This window comes from Aythya marila (genome assembly GCF_965140915.1).
Source record: "Aythya marila genome assembly, chromosome: 10".
Taxonomy (NCBI): Eukaryota; Metazoa; Chordata; class Aves; order Anseriformes; family Anatidae; genus Aythya; species Aythya marila.
The window spans coordinates 6,965,665-6,992,813 of record NC_139051.1 but is presented as its reverse complement, the minus strand read 5'-3'; the positions used below and the strand labels follow the sequence as shown (position 1 = coordinate 6,992,813).

At 47.3% G+C, this 27,149-nt stretch overlaps 1 protein-coding gene across 8 annotated transcripts in view; it reads right to left on the bottom strand.

Annotated features, from left to right (window-relative positions):
* The window catches only part of ADAMTS9 (ADAM metallopeptidase with thrombospondin type 1 motif 9), a 76,449-nt gene extending 50,226 nt beyond the window's left edge, over nucleotides 1-26,223 (bottom strand). For 6 of the 8 annotated variants that reach the window (XR_014318166.1, XM_082767815.1, XM_082767817.1 and 3 more), the window contains exons 1-12: nucleotides 25,829-26,223; nucleotides 25,296-25,714; nucleotides 23,788-23,947; nucleotides 11,455-11,741; nucleotides 10,461-10,544; nucleotides 10,237-10,358; nucleotides 9,819-9,859; nucleotides 9,586-9,691; nucleotides 7,781-7,927; nucleotides 6,773-6,914; nucleotides 6,390-6,497; nucleotides 2,238-2,383 (exon numbers count right to left, since the gene is read on the bottom strand). Coding sequence is in view for 7 of the 8 variants with exons in the window: in XM_082767815.1 (XP_082623941.1) it covers nucleotides 2,238-2,383; nucleotides 6,390-6,497; nucleotides 6,773-6,914; nucleotides 7,781-7,927; nucleotides 9,586-9,691; nucleotides 9,819-9,859; nucleotides 10,237-10,358; nucleotides 10,461-10,544; nucleotides 11,455-11,741; nucleotides 23,788-23,947; nucleotides 25,296-25,714; nucleotides 25,829-25,922 (1,856 nt within the window). In the remaining variant the exon portion in view is untranslated. Of the gene's footprint in view, nucleotides 1-2,237; nucleotides 2,384-6,389; nucleotides 6,498-6,772; nucleotides 6,915-7,780; nucleotides 7,928-9,585; nucleotides 9,692-9,818; nucleotides 9,860-10,236; nucleotides 10,359-10,460; nucleotides 10,545-11,454; nucleotides 11,742-22,347; nucleotides 22,482-23,787; nucleotides 23,948-25,295 lie in introns of those variants that run through there. The other 2 variants (XM_082767814.1, XM_082767820.1) reach the window with 2 other exon arrangements.
* Between the last annotated feature and the right edge of the window lie 926 nt (nucleotides 26,224-27,149).

Genomic DNA, 27,149 nt, shown 5'->3' with positions numbered 1-27,149 from the left:
CGCATCCAGAGACAATGCTCACCCATGCAGAGAGGCACTCCTGAACACAGGGCTCCTGGCACTGACATTTTGAGAAATATGCCTTTCCCCCATAGTTCTGTAGCTATGCCTTGCTTGGAAAGCAGGGCTCGCACCACAAACCCTCTACGTGACGTGCTGCAGCCTGTGGCTCTGTCAGGACCATGCAGCCTCAAATTTCCATGGGACTGCCCTGGGATGGGTCTGGTCAGTGAACACATTCCTTAAACCTGTGTCTGAACACAGGCTGCTTCCTTTCCAGAGGCCCACAGCTTCCTACAGCCCTGCAAAGAGCTCAGCCCTGCAGGTATCAGAGCAGCATACAGAGGCAGGAGCTGCAGCACAGTATGGGGAGGTCATTTTGAATGCCAGATTTAGCAGAATCTTTTATTGGCATGCAAGATGCCACCCCAGATCCTGGTGCTGAGAAAAAGCTTTAAAAAAGGGAAACAGCCTTTGAATATAAAAGACCTGAAAAGTATTACTCCAGGTTGGTTTTGCTGCCTTTCACAAAGCACAAAAAGCAAAGACAAAACCTGCTCTGTATATTTTTGAGATACTTTGAAAAGCAAGAGAGGCAGGCACGTTTTGTTCTTGCCTCATTCACTTGCATCATCTCAGCACCACGCTAGCGGGAGGGAGGATAGTGGGAGCCCACACTACGATGACAAATTTTGGAGACAAAACAACACATTCGGCACAAAGCTGTGTGCATGGTGCTACAGCAGATGGCTCCCTGCAGAGCCCTTACGAGGGGTTCGAGAAGGGGCCAGCATCAGGTCCATGGCTCAGGACAAGGAGCTGAAAAATAAACAGTGGGAAGCGTAGGGGATTTTACAGGCAGCTTGGTGCCTAGTGGATGTAGGTGTTTTTGAAAGTCCCAGGCAAAGCAATGTGCCTCACAAGACACCAAGACACTAAACAGATGCTATAAAAGAAGATGGAATTTAAAATCCCTTGGCTAGCCTTTAGGATAAAGAAGATTTTCTATCAGGAAACCTATCAGTCCAAACAGACACTGCTCCAGAAAGCAGGAATACATCTCACTGACAGCATCCGAAGGTTTGGCTGCACAGCTATTTCTGTGCACGGAAAGGTATTTCATTTCTGTGTATCCATGGCTACTGGGAGACCATATGGCACGTGCTGACTCAGCACAGTGAGACGAGAACTCCTTCACACTTGGGTGTTTCTTGGCGTTGTTTTAATTCACGGGCTGGTGTCCGGCTCCCTTAGCCTCACCCCTTCTCTTCCTTTTCGGCACTTGCCCAGCTGAGCTGAGCCAGCCCCTGCTGTTGCCATCACTGTCACCGCAGGCACAAACTCTCCTCCAGCACGGGCTTCAAAGGCTCGCAGCAGGTTTTGCAGAGGGATGCAGAAGCTGTCGCGCTGCTGATGGCAATTTCCTCAGCAATAAGCTGTCTGACACCAAAGGCGAGAAAGCACAGCGAGCCTGCATGGCCTTTTACAGCCCCTTCCTCCAGCCAGTCACTGAGCTGTCTGCCCTCCATCGCCTTGCTCTGCCCCAGATGAGAGCCCAGAAAGTATCCTGTTCACCCCTTCTTGCTCTCAGGGGACAAAAGGAAGCAGAGAAACCATCACAGTTCACAATTTGTGCAAACACTCTGCTTTCATACCAGTTGCTCAACCCATTACTAGTATTTCACAGGCCACACATTCATCTCCTCGAAGCCTGCAGCCAAATTCCCTGCCATTTCAAATAGCTCAGGATTTTGCGTTCCAGGCTGATGGCAAACATTTTCAAGCACCACTTTTTAATGGGGCACAGATTCCAACTGAGGTTTTGCTAGTCTGCGCCAGCTGACACATACCAGCATAAAGGATCAGCTGCGAAAGCAGCCAAAAACTGCAAAAACATCCAAAGCAGGAGAAAAATGGTAGAAAACCACGCAGAAGATCTGGCCTGCAGGAATAGTTGCAAAAGCAGGGCTAAAATGGTGAAAAATGGATAAATAACACAGCACATCTTATCCCCGGACTCCTCCTCTCCATCCAGCATCTTTCTGACCCACAACTTTGAGGAAAGAAAAACACCACTGGGACTAAGCAGGACCCCAGTTGTACCCACTGGGAAAACAGGAGGTAATAAATAAATGCAAATGTAACAGCTCTTTCCTTTTTTCTCCCCCACTCAATGGATCCCTTTTTAGCACACTTTACCCCCGAACAGAGCCGCACATCCCTCTCTCAGCACTTACTCGGGCCGGTTGCATTCCCGTATGGCCGTCTTGATGCCACCGCCGCAGGTTCTCGAGCACGTCCCAAATGGGCTCCAGGTCCCCCAGGCTCCATCCACCACCGGCGCCTCTCGCTCCTTGGGCACACACATCCCAAAGCGGCAGTGCTGCGTGCAGAGAGATGGGGAAGGGTTGCATCACATTCCATTACTAGTTGGGTGCCAGAGACCAGCCCTGACGCCAAAACTCATAATGCAAGAACTATTTCACAGTGAAAAAAAATGAACTCATTTACTTGTTTTTGTCACCTTCCTTTTTTTTTTTTTTGAAAGAAATCCAGGGTTTGTTTTTTAGAGTTATATAGCAGAGCAAACACACAGGGATGGCTTCAGGCAGTGATTTACAGGAGGAGGATTGAGGACAACAGCATCCACCAAATACTCCCTGTTTGCTGGTGCCGAACAGCACGGCAGCGCTCATGGCACTGGCGTTTGGAAAAGCTGCTTATCTGATTTCCTGGAGAGCAGCAGGAACCGCAGAGTGTCAGGAGAGGAGACAGACCACAGGGAAAAGAAGAGAAAAAATGCAAACCTCTCCACAGCTGCACAGAGCCCAGAGCAGAAGAGAGAAAGGAAATTTCTAAATCCAAAGGGCAAATTAAAAGTAGAAAAATGAATTTCTCAGTCCAAAGTACTTTTTTTTTTTTTTTTTTTTTTTTTTTTTTTTTTTTTTTAAACTCAGCCATAACACAGAACTTGCCAAAGCCTGGTCTGTGCTTGTGTTTTCCAGCTCTAACCCTTGTTTTCTTTTGTTTGGAAAAATGGTTTAAATTATCTCAGCAAGCCCCTGTCCCTGATTTTTTATGGTATTAATTGTGTTTTTTTGGGTTGTGTTTGCTAGCACAACTACAGAGACTTCTGGGCAGGCAATAACTAGAGGACAGCCACATTATGGTACTGCTGATCGAAATGGATGGATGGAAAAATGGCATTTCACTCTCACCGAGTAGTTCTTGTTAATGCAGATTGACACCCATGGACATGCCTCTCTGCTGGCAAATGCCTAAACCTCTGCAATTATATGAAGCCCAAACGTTGCTGATTGCTCACAGATTAGAAGAGGTTAGAGACTTAAAGGAGAAAACACGGAGATGCATCACTAAAATATTCCCTTGCAGTAATTCTCCACACCTGAAGATCTTCATGGCAAAGGGGCTGAATTTACTGATGTGCTGTGTTTATCCATCCCCTTCACTAACAACAGAACAAGGTTGCATCAAGACACACCACAAGCTCGCCCCCTTTTAGACATCCTTACAAAGCACCTTAGGGAAAGCTATCTGGGAAAACAGAAAACGTAGGGGGCTGAAGAACAGGATGGGGGCCCCCATGCCAGTCCTGCGCAGGGACCAAGAGGTCCGATGGCTATCGCCAGCGAACAGAAACACACGACATCAATACAGCAGAGCTGTCCCAGCAGAGAATTTCTTGCAGAAATGTTGATGCTCCCAGCTAAATATATAACCGCAGTCATGCTTGGCACCACTGACCCAGAGAAGACGACCGAATAGCTAACTAGTGAATGTGCACAGCCTTCGGACCGTGACATGACTTAGACGTCTCCCATCCCATGGTTGAGAATTAACCAGGAAATCACCTACATCTCTTGATTTTATTTAAAATTGGGGGTTTGAGGGTGATAGGAAATCAAGTGGGGAAAAAAAAAAAAGAGCAGCTGTTTTAAATAAGCAGCAAGATTATCTTATGGAAACGCAATGGTGTTTCTTGGAACCACGCTGTGAATAGTCTGGCTGTGCAGCCTTCATGCCTTTTGTATTTTAAAAATAATTTCTATGTTGAATTACAACAGAAAACTAAAAAGTCTGCCAGGGTTCTCTTTCCTATGAGCTTACAGATCAGACAATGAAGAGAATAAAAGAGTTTTTGTCTGGAGCAAGTTCAAAATAACTTAAACGGACACAAAGTTGAACAGGAGAGCAATAGAAGGGACAGGAGACACTATAACAGACTTTCCTTTCCTTTGTCTTGCCACAGGAGTCCTAGATAATTCACCAAATCCAGCTCCCATCCACGGGCTGACTTTGGCTGAATAGATTAGCAGGGGGCAGACAAGTGCTGTGAAGCTTCATGCATGCATAACATATATGCTACCTGCTGCCCAGAAGGCAGGAGACAGAAATGATTACTACTCGTCTACTCTTCTTTACCATTCTTTAAACAAACCCGAAAACCGCAAGAGATAGAGGTCCGAGTTTATGACCCTCTTTATTTCCTTTCTTTGTGGCACGGTGATTTATTTCTTGCCTGTAACGCACCAGAGCTGTGAAATACTGTAAACCATTGTGGCTGGTATTCACCCAAACGCCAGGCTGAGCTTATTCCTTGGGCCAGCGGTATCAAATTCAGTGTCCTCACATGCAAAATATGCATAAGCTAACGCTCCCATGTTGTTTTAGTATACTTGATTTAAGAATAAATGCGGAGCCTGATTAAATCTACATCCCAGCAGTTTTAGCCAGACTTTTCTTAGCTATTCAGGCTCCCTCATTTCCAAAGATATCTCCATAAAAAAGGCATGGTATTTTCTCCATCTGCCAACCCATATATCATGGATTTTAAACATGCAGACTTGAAGTAAGGCATTAGTCAGCAAGCAGCAGTTTGATGGGGCTCCTGGCCACAGCAGAGCACCAAAATAGTGATTTATTCCAAGGAAAGGCACTCCAGACTCACACCTCAGCACTTTACAAGCCCAAGAAAACACTCAGGAGGAGAGAGTTGATGACAATCCAAACTTCGAGCTTGAATTAGATCAACACAGAGATATAAGAATTACTCCATAAAGCCTTTTTTGAGAGTACATTCAAACGCCTAAGCACGATTGGACTGTTATCCTTTCTTAAGAGCCCCTCTGCTCTCTGCTGGGAAGTTCAGGTCACATTTGTCTAAATTTGTCTAGCCTTGTCAGACTGGCTAAATTTGTGGAGTGAAATGTTTTCCCTTACATAGGCTTTAAGAGCCATGCAGATGTACACAGCCTCTCAGCTAATGCATGCTAACTCCAAGGAAGTGCTAACGTGCTGAACTGCAGATGCTTGAACAACACTCTGGTCCCTATCTGAGGGTAACAATGCTGGTCTGAAAAAAAACTGCAGCCCAGATTTTCAGCCTCAAAATAGTCATTTCTGAGCTTCCAGCAGTGACCAGCACTCACAAATGGAGAAGTTGAAGATACAAGGTCTAAAGTCAAGGAGACTCCAGGGATGCCTAAGTATTGGTGTGCCACTGGGTCCAAAGAGTATCACAGGAATAGGATTTCCAGACACAACTCTAAAGCACATTCTCAACAACAAAAGCAAAAGTGTTGACTGCTCTTTTCCATGAGAAAGGAAGGCAAATTGATACAGTGCCTGTTGCTTTGAATGAATTCAGTCAAGTTTTGTTGAACAAATGACTTCTCAGGCATATATATGCAGCAAAAGATTAATTCAAAAAAAAAAAAAAAAAAAGATCTACAACCTTTGTTTGTTTTAGTTAGGATTAGAAAACTAGTTAGAATTTTTCTTCAAAATATTCAGCAACTCAATTAAAAGAAAACAAAATTCCTCCCAGCTACTTTTCTTGAGATCTGGACAACTGAAAACTAAAAACTTATTCTAGAAGCCACAATACTAGTGGCTTCTAGCTAACATTGCACATAGAAAGTTTCTATGAATTACTGCCAAAACCGTTCCATACAGAAAATGTCAACCAGTTCTATATTTTACTCATAAGTTGTCAAGATGAGAAGCCAGTTGGCAAATTTACATTATGCAAAATTACTAATTACTCACATCAGATAGGAAATTTCTAATAAAAGCTTAGGGAAGTTTTACAAAAGTTTAATCAAGAGTTCATTCAAGGGCATTAAATTAAAAACTAACATAAGCACTCCAAAAAGAATACCTGCTTTAAACAAAGTTATATCAAGCAATTTTAATCACGTTATGAGGGGTAAAGTTGACTCCTGTGTACCAGGATTATGACACATGGAGCTGGCCCTGGGCTCCCACACTTGCAGGCAGAAGCTGTGCCCCATTCAGCCATCGGGATTAGGGACTGTGACAGACATGGGAGATGTACTACAAGGCAAAAACCACCAGGTGTTACAGACCTTTCCAGGCTCACATTCTGTCCCATCTGCCCAGGGTGTGTGCTGGGTACGACATCCTTTGTGCGCGCCATCAATGTTAATGCACCAAAGTCGCCGGCACTGCATCTGCTTAAGTTATTGAAAACATCAAAATATTAAATAAATTCTTCCCACGTGCCCTACTGGATAGAGAATCCTTTATGAAATTATCCCCCTAGGATTCATCATTAAATCAGAAGCTTGATGATAGCCTGATGGCTCATCCCACCCCTGCAGCCAGCAGAGCCAACAGCCAGCTGGTAGGAGCATCCTTCGCACCAGCCCCCTGCCCTCTTCACCCAACCCTGGGAGCCTTACTTTGCTCTGGCAACACCAGCAAGACCAAGGTGTGGAATTGCACTTACCATGTAGGGGCACACTTGGGATCCAGGTCCAAAAATTAACTCGCATTGCTTATTGACATCATAAATCAGCCCAGGAAGCTGCTGCGGCAAGGCGTAAGTTCTTGATGAAGGCTCATCAAGCAAACACTCCCCGTAACCAGTACTGCAACACAGAGCAGAACAGCATCAAACAGGAGGTGATGAGACCAGAACCCACTGCTTTTCATCTGAGTTAGCCTTAGGGCAGACAGACACCACATTTACCCTATTTAACACACTACAACAACTGCTGTGGGCTCGAGCACAGGGGTGTAGGAGGCTGTTTACCCATTCACCACCCCCTCCTCACACTGTGCTAACAACCATCTACCATAACACAGCCAGCTACCCTGGCAAAAGCGTGTCTGAGCGTGCACAACCTGCACTTAGCTGCTGAGCAAGCACCGATACACATTTAGAAATAAAATCATTGATTAGCAGAAGCAGCACCCATGGGACAGAGCCCCTGGATTTGCCAGGACACCATCAAGGGTCTTGCTCTGTTCCCCACCACAAATTGTGGAAAGGCATCACAGCAAAATGGGTGATCACCATACGTCAAACTGACCCGAGGGCTCCTTCAACAGTGTTTCCACGATGGACTAGTGCCAGGGCTTTCTCTTGACCTGTGGAGCAGAAAGGCAGATGCAATCTGCCTCCCAAAACACAGCTCCATATCTGGGCCACAGGGCTTGGAAAACTCACTCTTCAGGTTAGAGGAGAGCACGCATTCCTTAAAAGCAACATCCATGGGGGAAGACTTATTCCTCCCCTTAGAGAGGCCAGTCCTTGCCAGCTTATCACGAGGCTGAACTGGCAGGGACTAGATGCCAGGGCTGCATTCCTGCCCTATGTAAAGGATGTGTGCACACACAAATCCCTCTCATTTCCTCCAAGCTCTGCACACCAGGGTTTCAGATTAACTGATGAACCCTGTGGGACACATGCACATGTAAAAACAGCCCGACACACACAGATGTAAGGCCTTACTCCAGAAACTCAGTGATGTATTTCCTACTGCATTTTGACCACATCCAGGGATTGGTGTAGAAGTTCAGCGTTGGTGCCATAACGTGCTGTTGATTTTTTCCTCCATCTTCTTTGCACTTGTGATTGTCATCGTGTGGCATGTTAAACCTAAGAGAAACACAGCAGTGACAGCTTCAGTTGGATAAATGACAAAGTATCTAGTGTAGAAAGATCAACAGCACAAACTAAATATAAGCAAACTTGAGATTTTTCCACAGATAGGCTACTGGTAGGCATTACAGCATAAAAATAGATGATTCGTTTAGGGACATAGGGACCCTTTTTGGGGTAAGACACGACTTCAGCTGGGGCTTTCTTTTCAGCTGATGGGCTTGGTCCTGCAGGCAGGCACCTGGTCCTACCTTTGTAATAATGCAGCCTCTCTGGAATTGATCCAAAGAGCCAAGAGATGACTGGGGGAATAGGTCTGCAAAGGAGAGGGATGGCTGAGCCCACGGACAACCAGAGCCTGAAGTCCCTCGTGTATGTAGGCAGTACCCTGTGTTGGCTGTATAACGGGCTGCACTGGGGATAGACTTGGCTCCTATACTTTCTTCTGCAGGTTTCCAAAATGCCATCGAGCATCAGTATCAGCACAAACCCACGTGAAGCTTGCAGCACATGACACATTGAGGAATGCGGCAAATACGCAACGGAGACAGAACAGCTTAAACCACTTTGCTGTTTGAAGTGGAAAAGGGGAAATGACCCAGTGTGATCCTGCGCTCGAAGGCTGGGGAGTTTACATCCCATTAAGATTACCTCCGGTGAACCACCTTGCCACTCTGCTCCCTGCAAAAGAGCAAGGAGGCATTTCCTGCTCGGCTAACCCCTCTGGGGCAGCGTTAGCGAGGGAATTAGCCACAGGTTGGGTGTGGGGAAAGCCAAGCCTTGGGGGACTTTCTGTTGGGAAATCTCATGTAAATAAATACTACTGCGATTCAAAATAGAACGTTTCAGGCAGCCCTCTGTGCAGAAAAAGGGAGTTTAGGACAATGAGCGATCTGTGCCTGGGTACTCATCCATCCCACACCCACAGCTCCCGCTGCAAACCAGGTGGGAGGTGGTTTCAGACTGAGCCAGCTGCCTAAAAGGGCTGGGGACAAGGGACTATATGACCTAAAATGACTTCTCTTATTACTCATTCTCAAAATCAAAATGAGTTAAAATAAATTTCCATCGGAAGAGGTGAATCTTCAATGATGGCATCTCTTCAGGGCATGTCAGTAGCATGAGATTCAGTAGCATGAGATTTACCTTGGCAAAACGGCTCAGCAGGTGGGTCGGGCTCGTTTATGCATACCAACCAACTGCCACATACCCTGGGTAACTCCCCTCTTTCCTGCAGCTGCTGGCTGCCCCCAGCAGCCCCATGTACAGTTGAAGTGGCAGGCTGGAGACCTGCTCTCGGAGACTTCAGTCCCAAAGGCCAGGTGAGATGTGTCCCTGTCCCTTGCCTTCATCCTCCCCGCAGCACCTTAGGATATTTCGTTAGCTTTCCCCCCCAGCTTGGGGTACCGTCACTCATCCGCCCCAAAACATGGATCTGATGTTTTTGCTGCTCTTGGATAAGCTCCACAGCACTCCACCGCCTCCAAGTCACACCACAGCTTAATCCTCCTCGGTGGTATGCCTTCTACCCAAGTATATTTATCTCCCCTCAAATAATTCAGCTCAGCAGGTACTGAGTCCTAGCCTGGCTGGCAAGTCCCAGCTAGCATAAATCTCAATCTATTTAAATGTAAATGTATTTACATAAAACATACACATGGCCAAGTTCATGTGCTATTGTGAACGCAGTGCTCAGTCCATTATCTTCACTAATTGAACAGCTCCTGTAGGGGTCACAGACAGTACCCAGCTCTGCCAGACCTAGGAGAGAACAAAGAGGTGTACAATAGAAAAGGAAGCGTCACCCATAGTTTAGCACAGGCAACTAACATTGTCACTACAAAAAAAAAAAAAAGTTTTTAAATGACAAAGAAAAGGTTTTCCTTACCCAGAGTATCACACTTGTCGTGCGCTCTACAAATGTCCTGTCTGAAAGCAGAACAGACCTGACATGTTAGTTTTCAGTGCAGCAGTGAGATGAAGTACAAGCACAATAACAAAAACATCCACAAGCACTTCTTGCTCCTCCAGCGGGCCTTCTCGTGCTGCTTTGCCACGTTGCCCAGTCAGAGCCCGACCCAACCAGGGGGTTTCACACACGTTGATACCCTGGGCAGTCCTGAACCCAAGTCATCTACTGCCATGGGGGACACGTTATCCCAGTTCTGCTTGTAGTTACACTACTTCAACAACTGCATGTGATTATACCCACATCAAATTTAATGTTTCGCACAGCTACAGATGTTACGTGCTCACAGCCTCTGACACACGACTGGCCGTGGTCTTCATGAGAGCATCCACCATACCTGGTGACAAGGACGGCTGTGTCGTGCTGAAGGTGACTTCCTTCGGGGTGGTTCTGGGATTGCTGCCACTGGCAGAAGTTTTTTAATGTTGTCTGGGCATTGTAAGATATTGCAGGACCATCCTAAAAAGCAATACACATAAAAGCAGGTATTTAGTTATTCATCTCAGGGCTTGCTACAAATGTCACTGTCAAACAGATGGAGAAGAAAAACACTTCCTTTACCTGTTCATTATGTATCACGACCAATTTCACAATAACAATATTAATTAAATTTCCAATGCTTGGGTCTTTGTAGATAGAAGCCACCTGTTTTAAGAAGAAACAGAATTATTCAAGGAAACAAATAAGACAACACTTGCAATTTTTCATTTTGCAACCTTTTTTCTCCTGAGCCACTCTTCTGCCCTTCTCTGTGCTCTGATGCTACCTGGCCCTGTATGTACCCACGAACTCACTGCACACCTTGCAGAGACCTCCTGTCAGCAGCACGACATTATATGGAACAAGCCACTGATATTGCAGATACCCAACGCTTCCCTTTGCTTTACCACATCACCAAATTACAGGATCATTCTGCTCCAACACCCAATGACCGCTGACCATGACTGTCAAGAGCAGCTTATTCTCTCAAGTGCCTCATTTTGACACGGACAATTTTAGACCACAATATCCAGGGTGCTTCTGCACTCAAACAGGATGAGAATCCCTGCAATGACATGACCAGGTTGGATGCTCCCTTCCAGTCACCATGTATCCATAGAGCTGCCTGTCCAGGGATTGCCCAACTGCATCCTACTACCAGCAGCTACTAAAATGCTTGTCCTCAGCCTGGAAAGCCAGCCCGAGCACTGTCCTGAGGACCAAAGTGATTGCCATCTCTTTCTCCTTTAACAGCAAGGGAAGCCACGCAAGCGCATAACCTACTAGCATCCATCCCTAGGAAGGCTCAGTCCTCAAAGCACATTTTTAATTTAGCTGCTATTTGATGTGAGCCTAAAAAAAGGAGTACAATCTGTAGGTTAAAGGGAGAGGTGTGGGAAGGGTTAGGAAATGTGATTGGTCTGAGAAGGAAGAAGACTCCAAGTGATGCTTTCCAGCCAAGCTCTACCAAACTTTACATTACACCCAGCTGAGGCAAACTGATGGTATTCACATGGCAGAAAAGAAGTTCTTTGGCCACCAGGGGTGAACCCACTCCCCGCAGCTGCATACTCACTATTGACATCAACGTTAAGACATAGTGCTGTAGATTGGCTCCATGGTAGGCGACCATCCTGCTGTCAGCCACCACCATCACTTCCACAAACCGAGGGTAGGAGAGAAACCGCTTTGTTCTTCTGTGGCTCTTCTTTTCACCGATAGTCCCGGTCTTGTTGCTATCCGCAGAAAATGAATTCACTTCCAGGCTGTGCTTTAACATCTCCACGTCGGATAATATGCTGCTGTCTACCCACTGCTTTCTCCAGTGTTTCCGCTTGTTCTTTTTGTGACTATGTTCATGATCTACAATTAAAAAGCAGACACATAAAGTACATTCCGGAGTGAGCAGAGTTAATATCCCAAGCTTTATGTCCAAATACCTATTGACTTCAACCAAGATGTAGTAGGCTTGCTCTAAACAGATAACCAAAGAGAAGCCTTGTGTGGAAGCCTACCACATAATCCAATGTCTTTAATTCTTAAAGACTGAAGCCAATGACACTTCGGGTAAGGGCTCTCCAGCTTTAGGAACATCCCGTGGCCGTGCAGGAGGCCCCGAGCAGGAGGCTGCAGCGGCTCCGCTCGTCCCAAGCCCGGTGAGGGTAATTAGCCAACACAGCGGCAGCGTGAGGATTCTGGGCACGTCCAAGGTGGCCAGGAAACCACAGGAAACAAAGGTCCAAATCCTGTATTTCTAACTCAGGCATGAAGGACAGCAGGATTTGGCCTTCATAGTGAAGCAATTATATATGATTTATTTCTGTCTCTAACAATAACATGGCTGGGCTTCAATTCCCCCCCTCCCTTTATTATTCTGTGCTACAGGAATGGTAAAGGTCATCTAATAGCCAGCTGCCACTGGCTAAAGAATAGAATTCAGGAAGTTTCACATATACTGCTTTTGATATTCAATTAGGCCAAACATAAAAGCAGCCTGAAAATATACTCCATGCTGACACAAAGACGGCAAAGCGAAGAGGGAGAACAGGCAAATAAAACATATGGAACGTGTACAATTAAGATTTACCATCTGATTAGTATGTAATTATAGTATTATTTAAATATAAGAGCAAAATCAGTCTTATTTGATGCCACTTAATTTTTAATCATTTCATCATAGGAAGTTGCTAATTGAATGTGATTCATCCACGAGAGTCTGTTCGCTTCTGCATTTAATATAAAGCCAGATCTGAACTACTCATCTAAGACTCCAGGCTACAACCCTCACGGTCTTTGTAGCTTTAGTTTAATTTAGTCATGCTGGTGAAAAATATCACATTTCCTTATCTGACCCAGTGAGTAGGTTAGAGGAAGCATAATATTAGGGAACAAAGGAATATTCAATGCTCAAACAAGATTTAAACGATAAGAAACTTCTTAGCTATTTCTCATGTGTGGTTTCCTCCTAGGATATTTGGTAATAATTTCCAAAAAAAGAAATATGAAATATATTCTCTAACATCAAGGCAGGCAAAGGGGTTGGCCAGCATCTAGCCATCTGAAAAATACTGTTTTTCCCCCACATGTACATAGGCAATGGATTATTTAAGAATTAAATTCCGTTTACTCTGCACTACCTAAGCCCTGTGAATTCCCCTTTCTTGATACAGTCCAGACCACCTTAATACAGCGGAGAGTCCACAGTTATTTGAGTAAGAATTCGAGAAAGCCAATGGCATTTGTGGTTATAATTGGATTGCCCTAGTTCCTCTGCACTAATCAATGCCGTTGTGCTGGCAAGGTTGTGCTCTCATGCTGGCACGGCTTCGTGGGCAACCGTGACATTATCCCGACTTGTGCAGTGCCAGTCAGCGCAGGGAGCCAACCGTGCATACAAATAACTTAAAGGTGAGAAGACGACCAGACGGTGGAGAAAGTGCTAACCTCAGCCCTTCACCCAGTCCCCCGCACGCTACGGGGCTCCTCTCTGCACCCGTGGCTGGTCACTTAAATTTCCATATTAAATTACTGACTTCCAGAGGGATTGGCCACTCGAGGAAAAACACACTGAGAGATGCTCAACAAGGGGGCTGCAGCGAGGCTGGAGGTAGGGCTGCCATGTGAAGGATTGTGAAAGAGGGAAGTGTAAAGGATTCTTTGAAGTGACACCCATTACATTGTAGGTACTTAAATTAATTTTTATTTACCAGGCTTGTGCTGCTCAGGAAAAACAGGAAAAAACACCTTTTTTTTTCCCTGTTACACAGGTCTCACGGTACTTCCTCTCTCCAACACACAGCTCATCCCTTCAAAGCCCAACATATTTTTTCCCACGTATGAAGTCACTCCAACACTTACAGCATGATATCTGGACACCGGTCACGCACAGTATGTTTGCCAACCTAGTTACTGTAAAACCAAGCTCAAGCGAGTGGGGATACATTTCATGTCAAGTCCCTCCTGGACTTTGATAGTAGTGAGCTGTTATCTTCACCCATCTTGCGTGTAACTACACTCAGAGATGGTGCACATTCACCTGTAAAAGATTAAACACTAATGGCAGTGTACTGCTCTCAACCCATGCATGAAAACTCCCACCAGCCGTACTGGGAGTCGCACCCAGGGACTGCCAGCACTCCACTGTTGCTCTCTCTCACACTGTGTTATGATGGCCACAACACAACAGAAACACTTTTACTCAATGGTGTGTCCTACTCCTACTGCAGTTTAATTAAACACAAGTGAAAAACTCACATCATACAAGAAAACTGTAGTCTTATACCACCAGCTTCCATTACAACACCGAACACCAAAAAAGGGTGTGATATTTTTCCACATGCTTTTGCACTTTTTTTCCCCCCCTATCATGTTAATATATTAACAGAAATCAGGAAGCAAAATGGTCTGCTTGGCAAGCTCTCAATCTCTGCAAATGACCTGAAAAACATCTACCTACACACGGCAATAATTGGATGGGTTTAAGTACCAAAACATTTTCCTTAATTTGCAGAAAAAACAAAACCCCAACGAGTAGACAAACACTTCAAAACCACGCAAGCTGCAGATCAATAATTCAAGTACTAGGTTAATCTATGCACTGATTCAACAGTTAATATTCATTTATGAGATGGCTAAAAGGCTGCTGGAGTAATGCCCGTTTTATTGCTTGCTTTACTAAGACAATACATGGTAGTCATACCATCTCTAGACAGGTGCATGATCTCTCTTTTTTTTGTTTGTTTATTTGGTTTATTTTTTATTTTTTAGTTTATTTTTTGCTACGTGAAACTTAAAAAAGAGGTCTGATCCTGTGATATTCACTGTGACAGGGATATTCCTTCCCTGATGGCATCTTCCAACACATGCTGCTCGTGCTTGCTTAAGATGCCTCAGCCCTGAGCCCATTGAGCTGATTTATGGACGAATCCTGGTGATTAATGGAGTATCCCAAGGGAGAATCAGGCCCTCCACGAGCACTTTGCATGCATGAAAGGGTGACAGGGCAGAGCCAGGGACTGCTTTTGAAATAGTAGCTATTGTTATGCTAAAACCAAAAATTAAAAGAAAGGGCGATCGCTTATCCCAACAGTTCTAATCCTTTCCATTTCTGCATTAACTTGTCCTTGGAATAGAAAGCAATTTGCACAATTAAATAAGACATGTGACAATGAAAGCAATTCCAGTTCAGCTCCAAGTTCATGAGAGCTGTACATAGCAGGGGAAAAATAAAAGGAGAAAAAGCAGGAGAGGGAAAAAAATGTCTATTTCTAGAGCTAATAACATTAATGACCTCTCCCTGCTAGAAAAGGAGCATGGTCCTTTCAAATCAGCTTACTCTTGTGAGTTTTCTGAGCCTGTGACCTAGAATTTTTAACACGAAGTTTGCTACCCTGTGACTGGCCCAGAACACTCCTAGAACTGCTCTGATCCAGCCCTGCAGATGATAACACCCTAGTTTGGGAGTTAATTATTTATTGCACACCTTCATAAAGCAGATCAAAATTCAATGGAGCTCCCTGAGGGCAGCATGTGCCCTGTCTCCCCTGGCTCCAGCACAACCACAACAGCAAACCCTGCCCCGATGCCTTGGTACAAGCTCTGGCTACAGTCAGCTTGCCCAAATTTGCTGCCTGTAGCATTTACAGCTGCTGAAGCAGCTGCCACCCCTGGAAAGGAGATGCAAGAGGCAAAACTGATTTTCTGCATGCAGAGGTCAAGAGCGGATGACATCCAACCATGCTCTTCTTGCCAAGAAATGGGATGGAAACTGCCTCCTTGTGAGGTCCCCCACAGGTCCTGAACTGGACCAAGGGACTTTTCTAGCCCTGGGTCTGCAATATAAGTAGGAGCTCCATTTTCATTCTATATCAATACATTATATATCTCTATCTATAGATTTATCTACAAATACATCTCAGATGAATTTATAGGTGGACAAACGCTCATTTCTGTTACCATGGGCACGTTGATGGAGGCAGGAAGCCCACACTTACACCAGCACAACCCAGAGCAGAACACCCTTTGCTGCTGGCAGCTTGTCGCTCTGGATTGCCCCTTGGCTTTGCATCCAGAGCTGCTGTCACCAGCAGAAAAGGAAAATAGCTTTTACTGGTAGAGGTGAGATTAATGACCTGCACCAAGAGAGAAATGAAGGGTCCAGGTCAGCCAGGATCCACAGAGAAGGGCACTCTGCACTAAGGGTGAAAATGAAAATTTCCTTGACTTTTCTAATCCTCAAACCAGAAAGTGGTCAAATGCAAATTAATCTGAACCACATAACTGCCAGAAATCAACCGGAGTTTCAAACTTCATGAGCGAGAGCTGGACAAAACCACATGAATCAAACTTTTATGGCTGGAACTAATGAAAATGCAGTAAAATATCAGACCTTTCATAGGTGCCATTATTAGAGCAACGAAGGAGGGAAGTTTTAATTTTCCACGTTCATACTTCCCTTCAATTAGGAAATAACCTTGGAACAGAAGAGCTCCCTCTGAGCCTCTTCCAGAAGAATCAAAATATTGACCTTCAAAACTAAATTTTTTCTTTGCTGTTAAGAGAAACGTTTGCTTGCTACCCAAGCATACCTGCTTGCTAATTTCCTTCCCCTCCTTCCCTTTGAATTTCACACTTACACTACTAAGTGGCTTCCTAGGTGCCCGACTGGAGCCAAGCCAAGCTCCTTGGAAGGGCCCGTGCCCAGGAGCACCTGGGGCTGCAGTCAGTGCCCGCTTCCAGCCCACAGCACGCAATTTGAAAGACCATCAAGCAATGGAGCAGTCCCATAAGCTGTTTCGATGAAGCACCGATGATGGCAGAAGGAGCAGCCCCATCTCCCTTCACCCTCCGCATCTTCATCCTTGGAGGTGTCAGGGCTCAATGAGGCAGAACTGAGCCAAGGCTGGCTGTGCAGCGCTGCCAAGTCCTGCTCAAACCAAGCAGGATGCTGATGGAGGTGAAGTCCAGGCATCCTCCAAAGGGCATTTCTGCAAGTCTGGGATCCTACTCATCTCCCAGATGCCCTCTGTCTTCTCTCCTCTCAGTGTCCCCTTGAGCTCGCAGCCGTCCTGAACTTCTCCATCGCTATGGCTCTTAGCTCCAAAGATGCACCAATTATGCTCCTCTCCCCACAAAAATTCATGCCTTTTCTACAAAACCCTCAACTTCAACTGCCCAGCACATGAAAACTTTTCCTAGCTCCTCACCATGTGAAAGAGCAGCCCCTCCAGCCCACCCTCAGCCCTGCTAAGGGACCACACGCTGCAGAGGAGGCCAGGAGACTTCAGCAGAGATGCTGAACCCACCTCCACCTCTCAGCTGGATCCTGCCTTTTGTCCTGCTGCTTGAACCAGACAGCTTGAGAACCACGGGCTCGCAGTTAGCACCAATCAACTTCCCGTTGAAAGAAAAATATTCGCTGTTTTTACACCATCTGAGCACCAAAGACCACACGTACTCTAGACATTTCCTTTCCCAATGATGCATGAGAGGATGCATTCCAGCTTTAAAGAACTTTTCTCTGCCTAAGGTAAAAACTTGTATGTGAAAGCAATCAATTTTGCACAGCAGACAGAAACTAGATTAATGAACAAAACAATAAATTGCCTTTTTAAGGCACATGCGAGTTAAGTATGTGGGGGAAAATGGTTCAAGATCGTCTTACAGACAAAATAATTAAATAACTGCATCACACAACTGCAAGGCACAAAAGCATCATTGAACTGATAGAGAATTGGTTTACAGGATGGCTGACAAAGTTAGTGCTGAAAATCACCTGTACCAGTTCCATAACCCACAGGTTTGGAAGGAAAAATAAACCGACCCTGCAGAATGACTAGAAAAAAAAAAAAAAAAAAAAACAACATTGAAAAATACTCTTAGAAATCACCCTGACACTAAGCCCAGTGTTTTATCAGTGAGAAGACACTTATCTCAGCCAGGCTGTGGGTCAGACCAGTACATACCACAGCCACGGAAACACAACCAGTGGCATTTCAGCCTGCCAGGAGACCAGTCATGGCCAGTGATGCCACACCAGAAGAGCTGAATGAATGAGACCACAAGCAGACCATTAGAGAAGAGACTCTCCTGCATCACTCTGAATAAACATTTCCTGTTTGGTGGCTGCAGCAGCAAAACAAAGATTTCAAAGCTGCCTTTGCCAGGCTTAAGAGGTTGAAACAAAGCCATGGTGACTGACAACTCATTTACACCTATTACAATGGTTGTTGCAAAAACGACTTGGTGCAAAGATGTTTTCTTGTTTTGATTTACCAAGTCAGTACAGCTTTGTGATTCATGCAGGCAGCAGAGACCCCACAGCAGTAATTAATTACACATCGTGGACGTTGCCACTTTGAACACGCACAATACATGATGTTTTCCGTCTCCAGCATCCTCCAAAACCTGCCTGAATGATGCTACTGTATCTGGGAAGGTGACAAACACGTGGAAAGCCTACAGCACATCAACACAGCGGGACCAAACATCACTTCAGACAGCCAGATCAGTCATTCACTAAGGACATGGCTTCTCCAGTGGACTGACACCCTAGGCAGACCATGTTCCTGTGGTCACAAACACTCCACCACTGAGAAAACTATTGCTAGCTTTATGACCTGCCCCTAATTTTGCATCAGGAGAGGAGCAACCTAGTATTGTATGCTTGCCCTGGAGATGACAGGATCATTAGGATGCCAGCATGTTATTCACACATGTCCAGCAATACCCCAAACTGAAGTATTCCCACACCAACTGGAAACAACACCGAGACCACCACGCATCTTTGTGCTGGCGCTCTGTAAAAGATGAAAGGAAATATCTCACCAGAAAGAGAGAAACTTTCTCTAAATATAACTCCATTCATTTACCACATCTAAAACCAAAACTCACTCAATAATAATTTGTTTAGTCCCAGTGTTGGTCTTTAACCATTACAGAATTAACCTTTCTTGCCAGGTGGATCTTTGACATATTTTCAGTGCTGAGAGTCACAACAAAACGCATGCACCTTGCTTCCAACACTCAGAAATTTTCACACAAAACCGCAATTATGGGATCTGCATCAGTGTAGGTAATCCAATTTTTTAAACCAAAGTCTGCCTAAAAACTTACTTCACTTGCCAACACCGCAGCGAGATAACACAAACATTGCAGCCCTATCCCTTTCCCAAGTCAGTATGGGAAAAGCTCGTGTCGGACATCCCAGGCCCATCTGATCAGTACTAGTTGGCTGTTGCTGCACTATTACCTCAATGGGAGGCCAGAAATAGAATTAATTACATTAGCATACAGGATCCGTGACGTAACTCTCTCATTTGCTGTTTTCGGGAGGGAAGGAAACCTGAAATAATTACTCGCTGGCTATAAATTACAATCCGCTTCCTTACAATGAAAAACTTTTCTGAGGGAAAGAACGAAGTCAATGCATTACCCTGAAGCCAAAAGCAAAGCTGACAGCTTAAACAGACTTCTGAAAGAGCTCAAGGATCACTCAACCTGGAAGCAAAGGCTTAGGAAAACCTCCCCGCAGCTCTTCTGCAGCCCCACAGTTACGTGAGACCCAGCAGTACAGAGATTGCCTGAAGACCTGCCTGGAAACCAGACACCTACAACACGAAATACCACCGGATTAAAGACTTGAAAACCAAAACAAGAACATGGTTGGAGGCAAGACAAACAGTCCAAAAGAAATAACAAAAAATGTGAAGCAGCTTTACCCAACAGTGTGATGCAAAGCATCCAGGGCTTCATGACTCAGAGGAGTGTCAACATTGAGTCCCGTGGCAAAGGCATTCAAAGTTTGTGCCTCAAAACTTCTGAAAAATCATTATATAATGCAAATAAATGGTCTGTAGAACGGGTATGAGATTTTCTACCACTGTTCTCCAGTGGTGCTGTTTCGAACTGTGGGCGCGCACCTCAGAGTTGAGCATGGACAGGACCAAGAGCTCACAGCAAGAGACAGTGTTATATGGAAAGGGACAAAGCCAGGCGTTAGCCACGGCATCCAACTCCCACCACATCCCTCTTGGGTCCCTCCAGTCACAGCACAAGCGGCACAGTTACAAACCCACATGCTTGCACCCTCCACCAGGACACCCCTTCCCATCACATGGGGATGCAGTGGCAGGACCACCTCCTGCTTGCAGCACAGATCCACCGCTGTTTTCCCACACAGCTGGGTGGCACAGGAGAGAGACAACAACCACCTCCAGGGCTGAGCGGGCAGGTGCTAATTAGCACATGGGAACAGGATTGCAATCATGGAGCTGGCAGCACCAGGCACCGGATTGCTCAAGACACAGGGCGGCACCCCTCTGCTCTGGTGACTTCCCAGCGCCGTGCTCAGTGGTAAAAGTTGTTAAAGTTACTACGAAAGGGTAATCTATTACGAATTACTCATTAATGCAACTAGGAAATTAGTGACATATTACTGATTATGCCTGTGTCACGCTAGCTCAGCCACAGGACCTGGTTCCCACTGCCAATTTGTCTTGTGCCTATTACAGCCACTTTCCCAACACTACTCACACACACTGAGCTTCTTTTCCACCTCCTTGCTCAAACAAGTACATGGGCCGTGACTTTTCAGAGCTGTCATGCCTGCTGCAGGAGCCAGAGAGCAAGGTGCTGCCTCCTGAGCTATAACACCTTGCAGCTAAATGCCCAGATGCAAATCTCAGCCCCTTCTGCACTCATGCAAATAAAGCACTGCAAGAGCGAGGAAGGCCAGGAGCTGGGCACCCCTCTGCAAGACCAAACCTTGGGGGTTTCACGCGGAATCCAATGGGAAGGTCTCATCAGGCTGCTCCTGGCAGGAGGTCAGGCCAGCCTCCCGACAGCATCCACATCACCCCAGGATGCAGCTCCGTGCCTTTTATCATCCCAGTCAGATGGTTCCTCTGCAGGACTCAGGAAAGCCCTGCTCTCCAGCTACGCAATGAGCAACTTCCTCCGCTTTCTTTTTTAGGAGCTGAATATCTTTTCTCTTCCTCCTCCACCTCAAAAGAACAGATATTAATAATATGGATCGGAAGAGCTTGCTATCGTGAAGCAATGGGTGGTAGCGGCGCTGCACCTAGTGACATCACGCAGGCTGCCTGGCCAAGTCTTCATCCCGTCAGGGCTATTCAGTAAAACACAGCTAATTATTCCGCCAGATCCTCGGCCAGATGACAAATTGATTCACGGTAGTAACTAAAAGAAGGGAAGGAGGAGAAATTGCACCATTTCCTATGCCTGAAACTACATTACCCGTTGCCCCAAGGAAAACTTTTGACAAAAGTTTTTATTGCAGCTGTTGAACTATACACCAGACGGCTGAAGTGCACTGCCAGGAGACCCCAGTGGTGTGCTACACAAGTTTATATGCAGAGCACAGCTTGCATTTGAGATCCATCAGCATCCAGAGGAGAAAGATTTTTTTTTTCCAAAACATCTGCAGTGTCTTGTGTATAGGGTACCTAAATAATTATCAGAAACTGCTAATTAAAAGTTAACAAAAATCAAGCACCTGTTTCTCCACGTTGACCTGACGATGCTGAAAACTAAAAGCAATGCAAGGGAGGCTGCTGGAAATGAAAGCTTTTACTCTATCAGTCAGCTCACAAGGGACACTTTTTCTGAATTCCACCAGAAGTCTATAATTACATCATCACGGCAAGGGCACACAGTATGCTGCTTATTAATCATTTCCAGGAAGAACACTATCAGAAGGCAATTCTTAATAGCACCACTGCCTGGCAAGGCGCTCTCCCTTGCTCACTGCAGGGTGGGTACTTAAGACTTCCCTCGCGTGAATTTCCTCTTTGAGCAAATTAAGATCTCTGCCAGGAAAAGCCTGCAATGCAAACGCACCTTTTCACACGTTGCTCTGACAAAAGGCTGGGTTCACACAACGCCCTACAGCGATACCAAACTCTCACAAAACCTTTCTTCTCTGCTAGAAGTGACAGACACATCCCATCCGAAAGTGCTAGAGAACTGCAAGAGCTTGTGTTTTCCCCCCTGCTCCCAAGGCACACGAGATACCTTCTCTCTACCAGCCACTGTCTACACTACACTTGCTCCTTAAATGAAGTGACCAAGACTTGTCCACCACACATGTATGACCAAAGCAGCATTCCCTTTCAGGAACAGGGACAACAGTACAAGGGGAGGAACAGATGGAGGGAAAGCAAGGTGATCATGGCCACCTGGAACCTACTCCTGCATTTGAGAGGCAAGACCTCCTCCTTCCACTACAGGACGGAGCTGAAAACAGATAAAGAAAACAAAGACAAGCAAGAGGCAAAGTTTGCTGGAAAAGAGAGGAACATGGGTACATGTATGTTATACCATTTATTGAATATTATTATCATGAATCATGATCCAGAAGAATAATGGAAGCTACAAGACAAATGGGGTGAAATACAATGGACTACACAGAGTCAAGTCCACAAACGATTGTCAGAGCCCTCCCAGCTACCTTTGGTTCAATGAGTCCTGTGATCTGCTGCTCCATTCCTCCAAGGGCTACTGATGAATTGTGCCAGATTCCGGGTTTCTTTCCAACTGTTCTGAGTCTCCTGCATCTGATCTCAAAGAAGGGAGCAGAAACAGCTGGAAGAGAGAAACCAGAATGGCATAGTCCAGCAGCAACCCTTGGAAGAACAGACAAAAACAGCCTTGTGAGAGGCACCATGGTCCCCCAGCACACACGTTTGTATGTGGACGCATATCCACACGTCTTCTAGGAGAAGAAGCACGTTCCTAGTGCATCAGCTCTACACTGTCACAAAGCACCAGAGCTTCTGACTTAGCTGAACCACCGACAGCTCAACAGCATGGCCACGATCCACAGTCACGGGTGCCAAATGAGTCACACGTGCTAAATGCAGGCCAAGTTTGGCACCACACTTCTCCTCCGGTGGTACTCTTACTCCCCAAGCAGCTCCACCTGCTCTGCAGCACGTGGGCAGCTCTCAGCCCACGCAAGGGAAGGCAGTCAAGGTCTACTCTGTTTAGGCTCTAAAGCTCCTGTGGATCTAGCTTCAGGCCAAAGGAAGAGGGAGAAACAGCAGGTGAAACAGGAGACCAAAGGAGCGAGCTTCTTCAGAGGGAACTTGGGTATTTGCTGCCAAAGGAGAGGATTAGTTGTGAAAATCAAGAAGTCAACGAGGCAGGGAGCAGCAGGAGGCCACTGCAGATAATAGGGACAGTAGGAGCAAGGCTATTGCTCACCAAGGCACGTGAAGGGGAGATGAAAAGGCTTGTGCTCTTTCATATGTGCAAAGACTAGAAAGAGGGAGCGAAGAGGTCAGGAGACGGTGCTGGTGGAGGAAGGGCCATAAGGAGAAAAAGAGCCTTTGAAAGTGAACCATGGAAAAGTGATTAATAAGGGCAGAACTGCCAGGGTTGGTGTCAGTACCTTCTCATTTCCACTAGAAAGAAACAAGACGTTGCAGCTTGTGCTAAGATCTGGGGAGGGAGGACCAGGGGCACAGCGAGACCAAGACAGAAGGATGTCATTAAAAGGACAGAAACAGAATTTCAGACAGAGAGCAAATCAGATTAGGATGGTTAGGAATTACGTGGAGGTGGGGACAGAAAGCAAGTTTAAAGGCTCATGGGATATTTACAGTGAGACAGCCCAGATGATCTCCTGCCAGGAGGGATGAAATGGAAACCATAACATTTTTCCTGACCACAACTTCCTTGTAACTGATTACTAGAAAGCACAGGCGCATCACGTCTCTCCAGGACAGCAGTACCACTGTGAGCCTCTTCCTAACACACACCGTACCACTTCTAAAAGGATCCTCGACTTCACATCCTTTCTGCCCTACATCAACCTGGTGACTTTTTACTGCAAATTAGCTCCCTTTTACAAGGGCCAAGTCATTAAGAGCAGAAACAAAACGAGTACCTGGAGTATCACAGGTCTGCCTGTCCCCTGAAGAGTTGGTTGGAGGTGTCCGGTGTCGGTAGACTAGGTGTGGTTTATTGTGCTCTTCCTCGTATTCCTGTTCAAGTGATAGCAGCGGCTCGACAAAATAATCCCCATCATCAGACTTGAATGTGCCTAGCTGAGAGGGACCAGAGAAGGGCAGGCAGTCAGCTTTGGGCAGTGATGAGCCACAGAGCAGGACTACCCAAAGCAAGCATGAAAGGAGGGTCTGCAGCAATCCCATGAAGACAAGGCTGGAGCTCCAGCTCCCACCACATGGATCACACCCCCACCAGGCTGCACTGCTTCCTGCAGCTGTCCTGATGAAACTTATGGAAAGCAAGCTACTAATTTGTAGGAGGGAGCGTGGCAGAGGGATGCCTGCCAGATCGTACGCCAGTGACCATGCCACTCCTGCCCAAGGGGACACGATGCTGCAGGGCACGTCAGCACAGCCCCACCACATTGTGCTGCTTTTCATAAAGCAGCTCTCCCTGAAACAGGCTTTCAATTCACCCATGAGGATCCAAGGGATGTATCCAGCCAGTGTAGCCCCTGCTTATGAAAAGACACCAATGCTCCTAGTTGCACCTAAGTATGAATGCGATTTGGTGGGTTTGAGGAAAAAAAAAAAAAAAAAAAAAAAAAAAGGGAAAGAAAAAGAAAAGTACAGCCAGGACAAAAAGCATCCCGTGGCCATCCTAGGCTGGGAAGCAGGGCTGGCAGCTGGGATGTGCTGCTGGGAGGAAGGCCTGCCCAGCCACATGTGTGCTAGCTTGGCTCAGCCCCCAGCCTGCCCCGTGGGGCAGCACTGCTGCACTGGGATGGATCCTAGGGGTGGATGGATCCTGCTGGCCCCTGGTCCAGGCAGGGGTCAGCAGGGACCTCCCAGAGGTGCACCTGGGACAAGCACATCCCTTCCTGTGCATCACTGGTACCCTGGGGTGCAAGGATGCTGGAGGGGTCAGGGACCAGCACTGCTGGGGAGCTTCTGCCCATCCTTCTGCCAACATCCCCAGGTGCAGAAGGACACCAGGACAGGCTGCAAGGAAGCCTGTGTTCCTCTCTCTTCGGGTCATGCCCTTGTTCCGAGCTGCAGGAAGGCTTTGGGGTCAGCACTGCCGGCTCCCCCAGCCACCCCTTCCCAGACCCCAGCAGCACCCCGTGCAGCAGGACGGTGCCCTCCCCGCTCTCCCTACACCCGACCATCACCTCCCTCCCTCGCGGGGTGCCGCTGGGGGGCACTTTTGCCCCAAAACCCGCGGAGCTGGCTGTCCTCACCCCATCCCCTGACCCCGACGGGCTACAAAAAAAAAAACGGGACCGGGCGAAACCCCAGCGCGGGGCGAGCGAGCCGCCCCCATCCCGCAGCCCCAGCCGGGGGCGGGGGCAAGGGGCCGGCCCCATCCTTTCCTAAACCACCCTCCCTCCCCCTGCTCCTCCTCCTCGCTTCCGCCGCGGCGGGGCCGTGCAGGGGCTTCTCTTACCATCCCGGAGCAGAGGCTGATGACGGCGGTGTGCCGGGGCCGGGAGTTGACGTGCCCCCGGTAGAAGCAGTGCTTCACGTCGGTGTCCGCCGCCTCGGCGTACAGGCGCCGCTGCTCGGCGGAGGGCTCGCCCAGGAGGCTGACGGTGAAGAGGGGGGCGATGAAGGCCGAGCTGGCCGTCAGGTTGAAGAGGAACTGCTGCCCGAAGGCGGAGAGCCTGTAGTGAGCCTTAGGGGAGGACGAGGAGGATGAGGAGGAGGAGGAGGAGGAAGCAGCAGCCGCCGTCCAGGCGTCGGGGGCAGCGCCGGCGCTCCGCCGCCTCCTCCTGAAGTGGACATCGGTGGGGAAGGGCTCGCCGAACTCGTCCACGCGGGTAGGGGTCACGATGTCGTACTCGCTCAGCTTCTCCAGCAGCTTGGCTGCAAGGCAACGGAGGCACAGACCCCTGAGCGCCTCGCCCCTTAGCCCCCGGGGCCGGCAGCCCAGCATCCCACCCCGTGCCCTCCCACCCCCAAATCCCCGCTGCCCCGTACCTTGCCTGGGGTGCAGCTTCTGCCTCCTCGCTGCCGTCCTCAAGCCGTCGATGAAGAGCGTGCTGAGTGCCAGCGCCAGCGGCGCAAGATGCATGGTGCTGAGCGCTGTCCTCAAGAGGAGCGCAGCCTTCCCCCTGCGGCGGTCGGGCTCTTCTCGTCCTCTTTTTTTTTTTTTTTTTCCTCTCCCTTTAGTTTATTTTTTATTTATTTTTTTTTCTTGCCCCCCCCCACCGCCGCCCCCCGGTGCGCTGCCGGAGCCGGGCGGCGTTAGGGGCGGGCGGGCCGGCGGGGCGCGGGGCTTTTGGGGCCGCGCATGGGGCCGGGACCGCCGGGCCGGGCCGGGGGAACCGGCCGCCTGCCTGCCTGCTGCTTCTCCCTCCCTCCCTCCCTTCCTTTCCTCCTCTCCCCCCGTCGGGCTGGTGGACGGGGCGCTCCCGGGAGCCAATTTAAGGGGGCGGGCTCCATAGATCAAGCAAGGAGAAAAGAGCCCGCCCTGGACAGCCCTTCCTCCTCCCACCCCCACGCCCCCTCTTTCCCCTCTCCAACATGTCACTTTCTTTCATTCCCGAGGAACGCCGGAATCGCAGGGTTTCGCCGAGAAAAGCCCTCACCGCGGCTCCGAGCCTGGACGGGGCGGGCGGGGGGCAGGGAGAACCTCATCGTCCTCCCCCGGGAGCTAAGAGGGCTTTTCTTACCCAACTTGACCTTTTTCTTTCTTTTTCTTTTTTTTTTTTTAAGACAGCTCAAAGAAGCGGACACGGAGAAGCCCACGTGTGGCACTTTTTATAGCATTCGGTGTCTCCTGCGTTTCACAGATACGAAGCACTTGAAGCAACTTGGGGCAGGGTTATTTTTATGCCGGGCAGTTTTCAGCACCCTGTGGGAAAAGAGAGATTATTTCCTTATCTAAGGCAGTTGGTGTCTTGTTTTACAATTTGGAAAATTTCCATAAAAAATTAAGACATCCTTTAGAGCTAAGTGCCACTCAACATTGTTTTCTGCCCTTTGTCAAACCTGTGTATTTTTTTTCCCCTTGATGAGGAAGGATGCTATGAAATTTAAAGCCTATAGCAAGGCAAATGCAAAGAGATGGTTGGGAGCTTGACTTGCTCTTCCACAGAAAATGTCAGTTTTTTTTTTTTTTTTTTTACTTCACTCAGTTCTGGGACAAAGAACAGCAACACCGGTACTTCCTGCAGAAAGGGAATTTACTTTAAGATAATAAGTTCAGAATTCACTTCTAGACAAAACAGCACCTCCTGGCTCTTCTAAACTAACTGCTGAAGCTCTACAAATCGCAAACATTAGTGGTAAATTATTT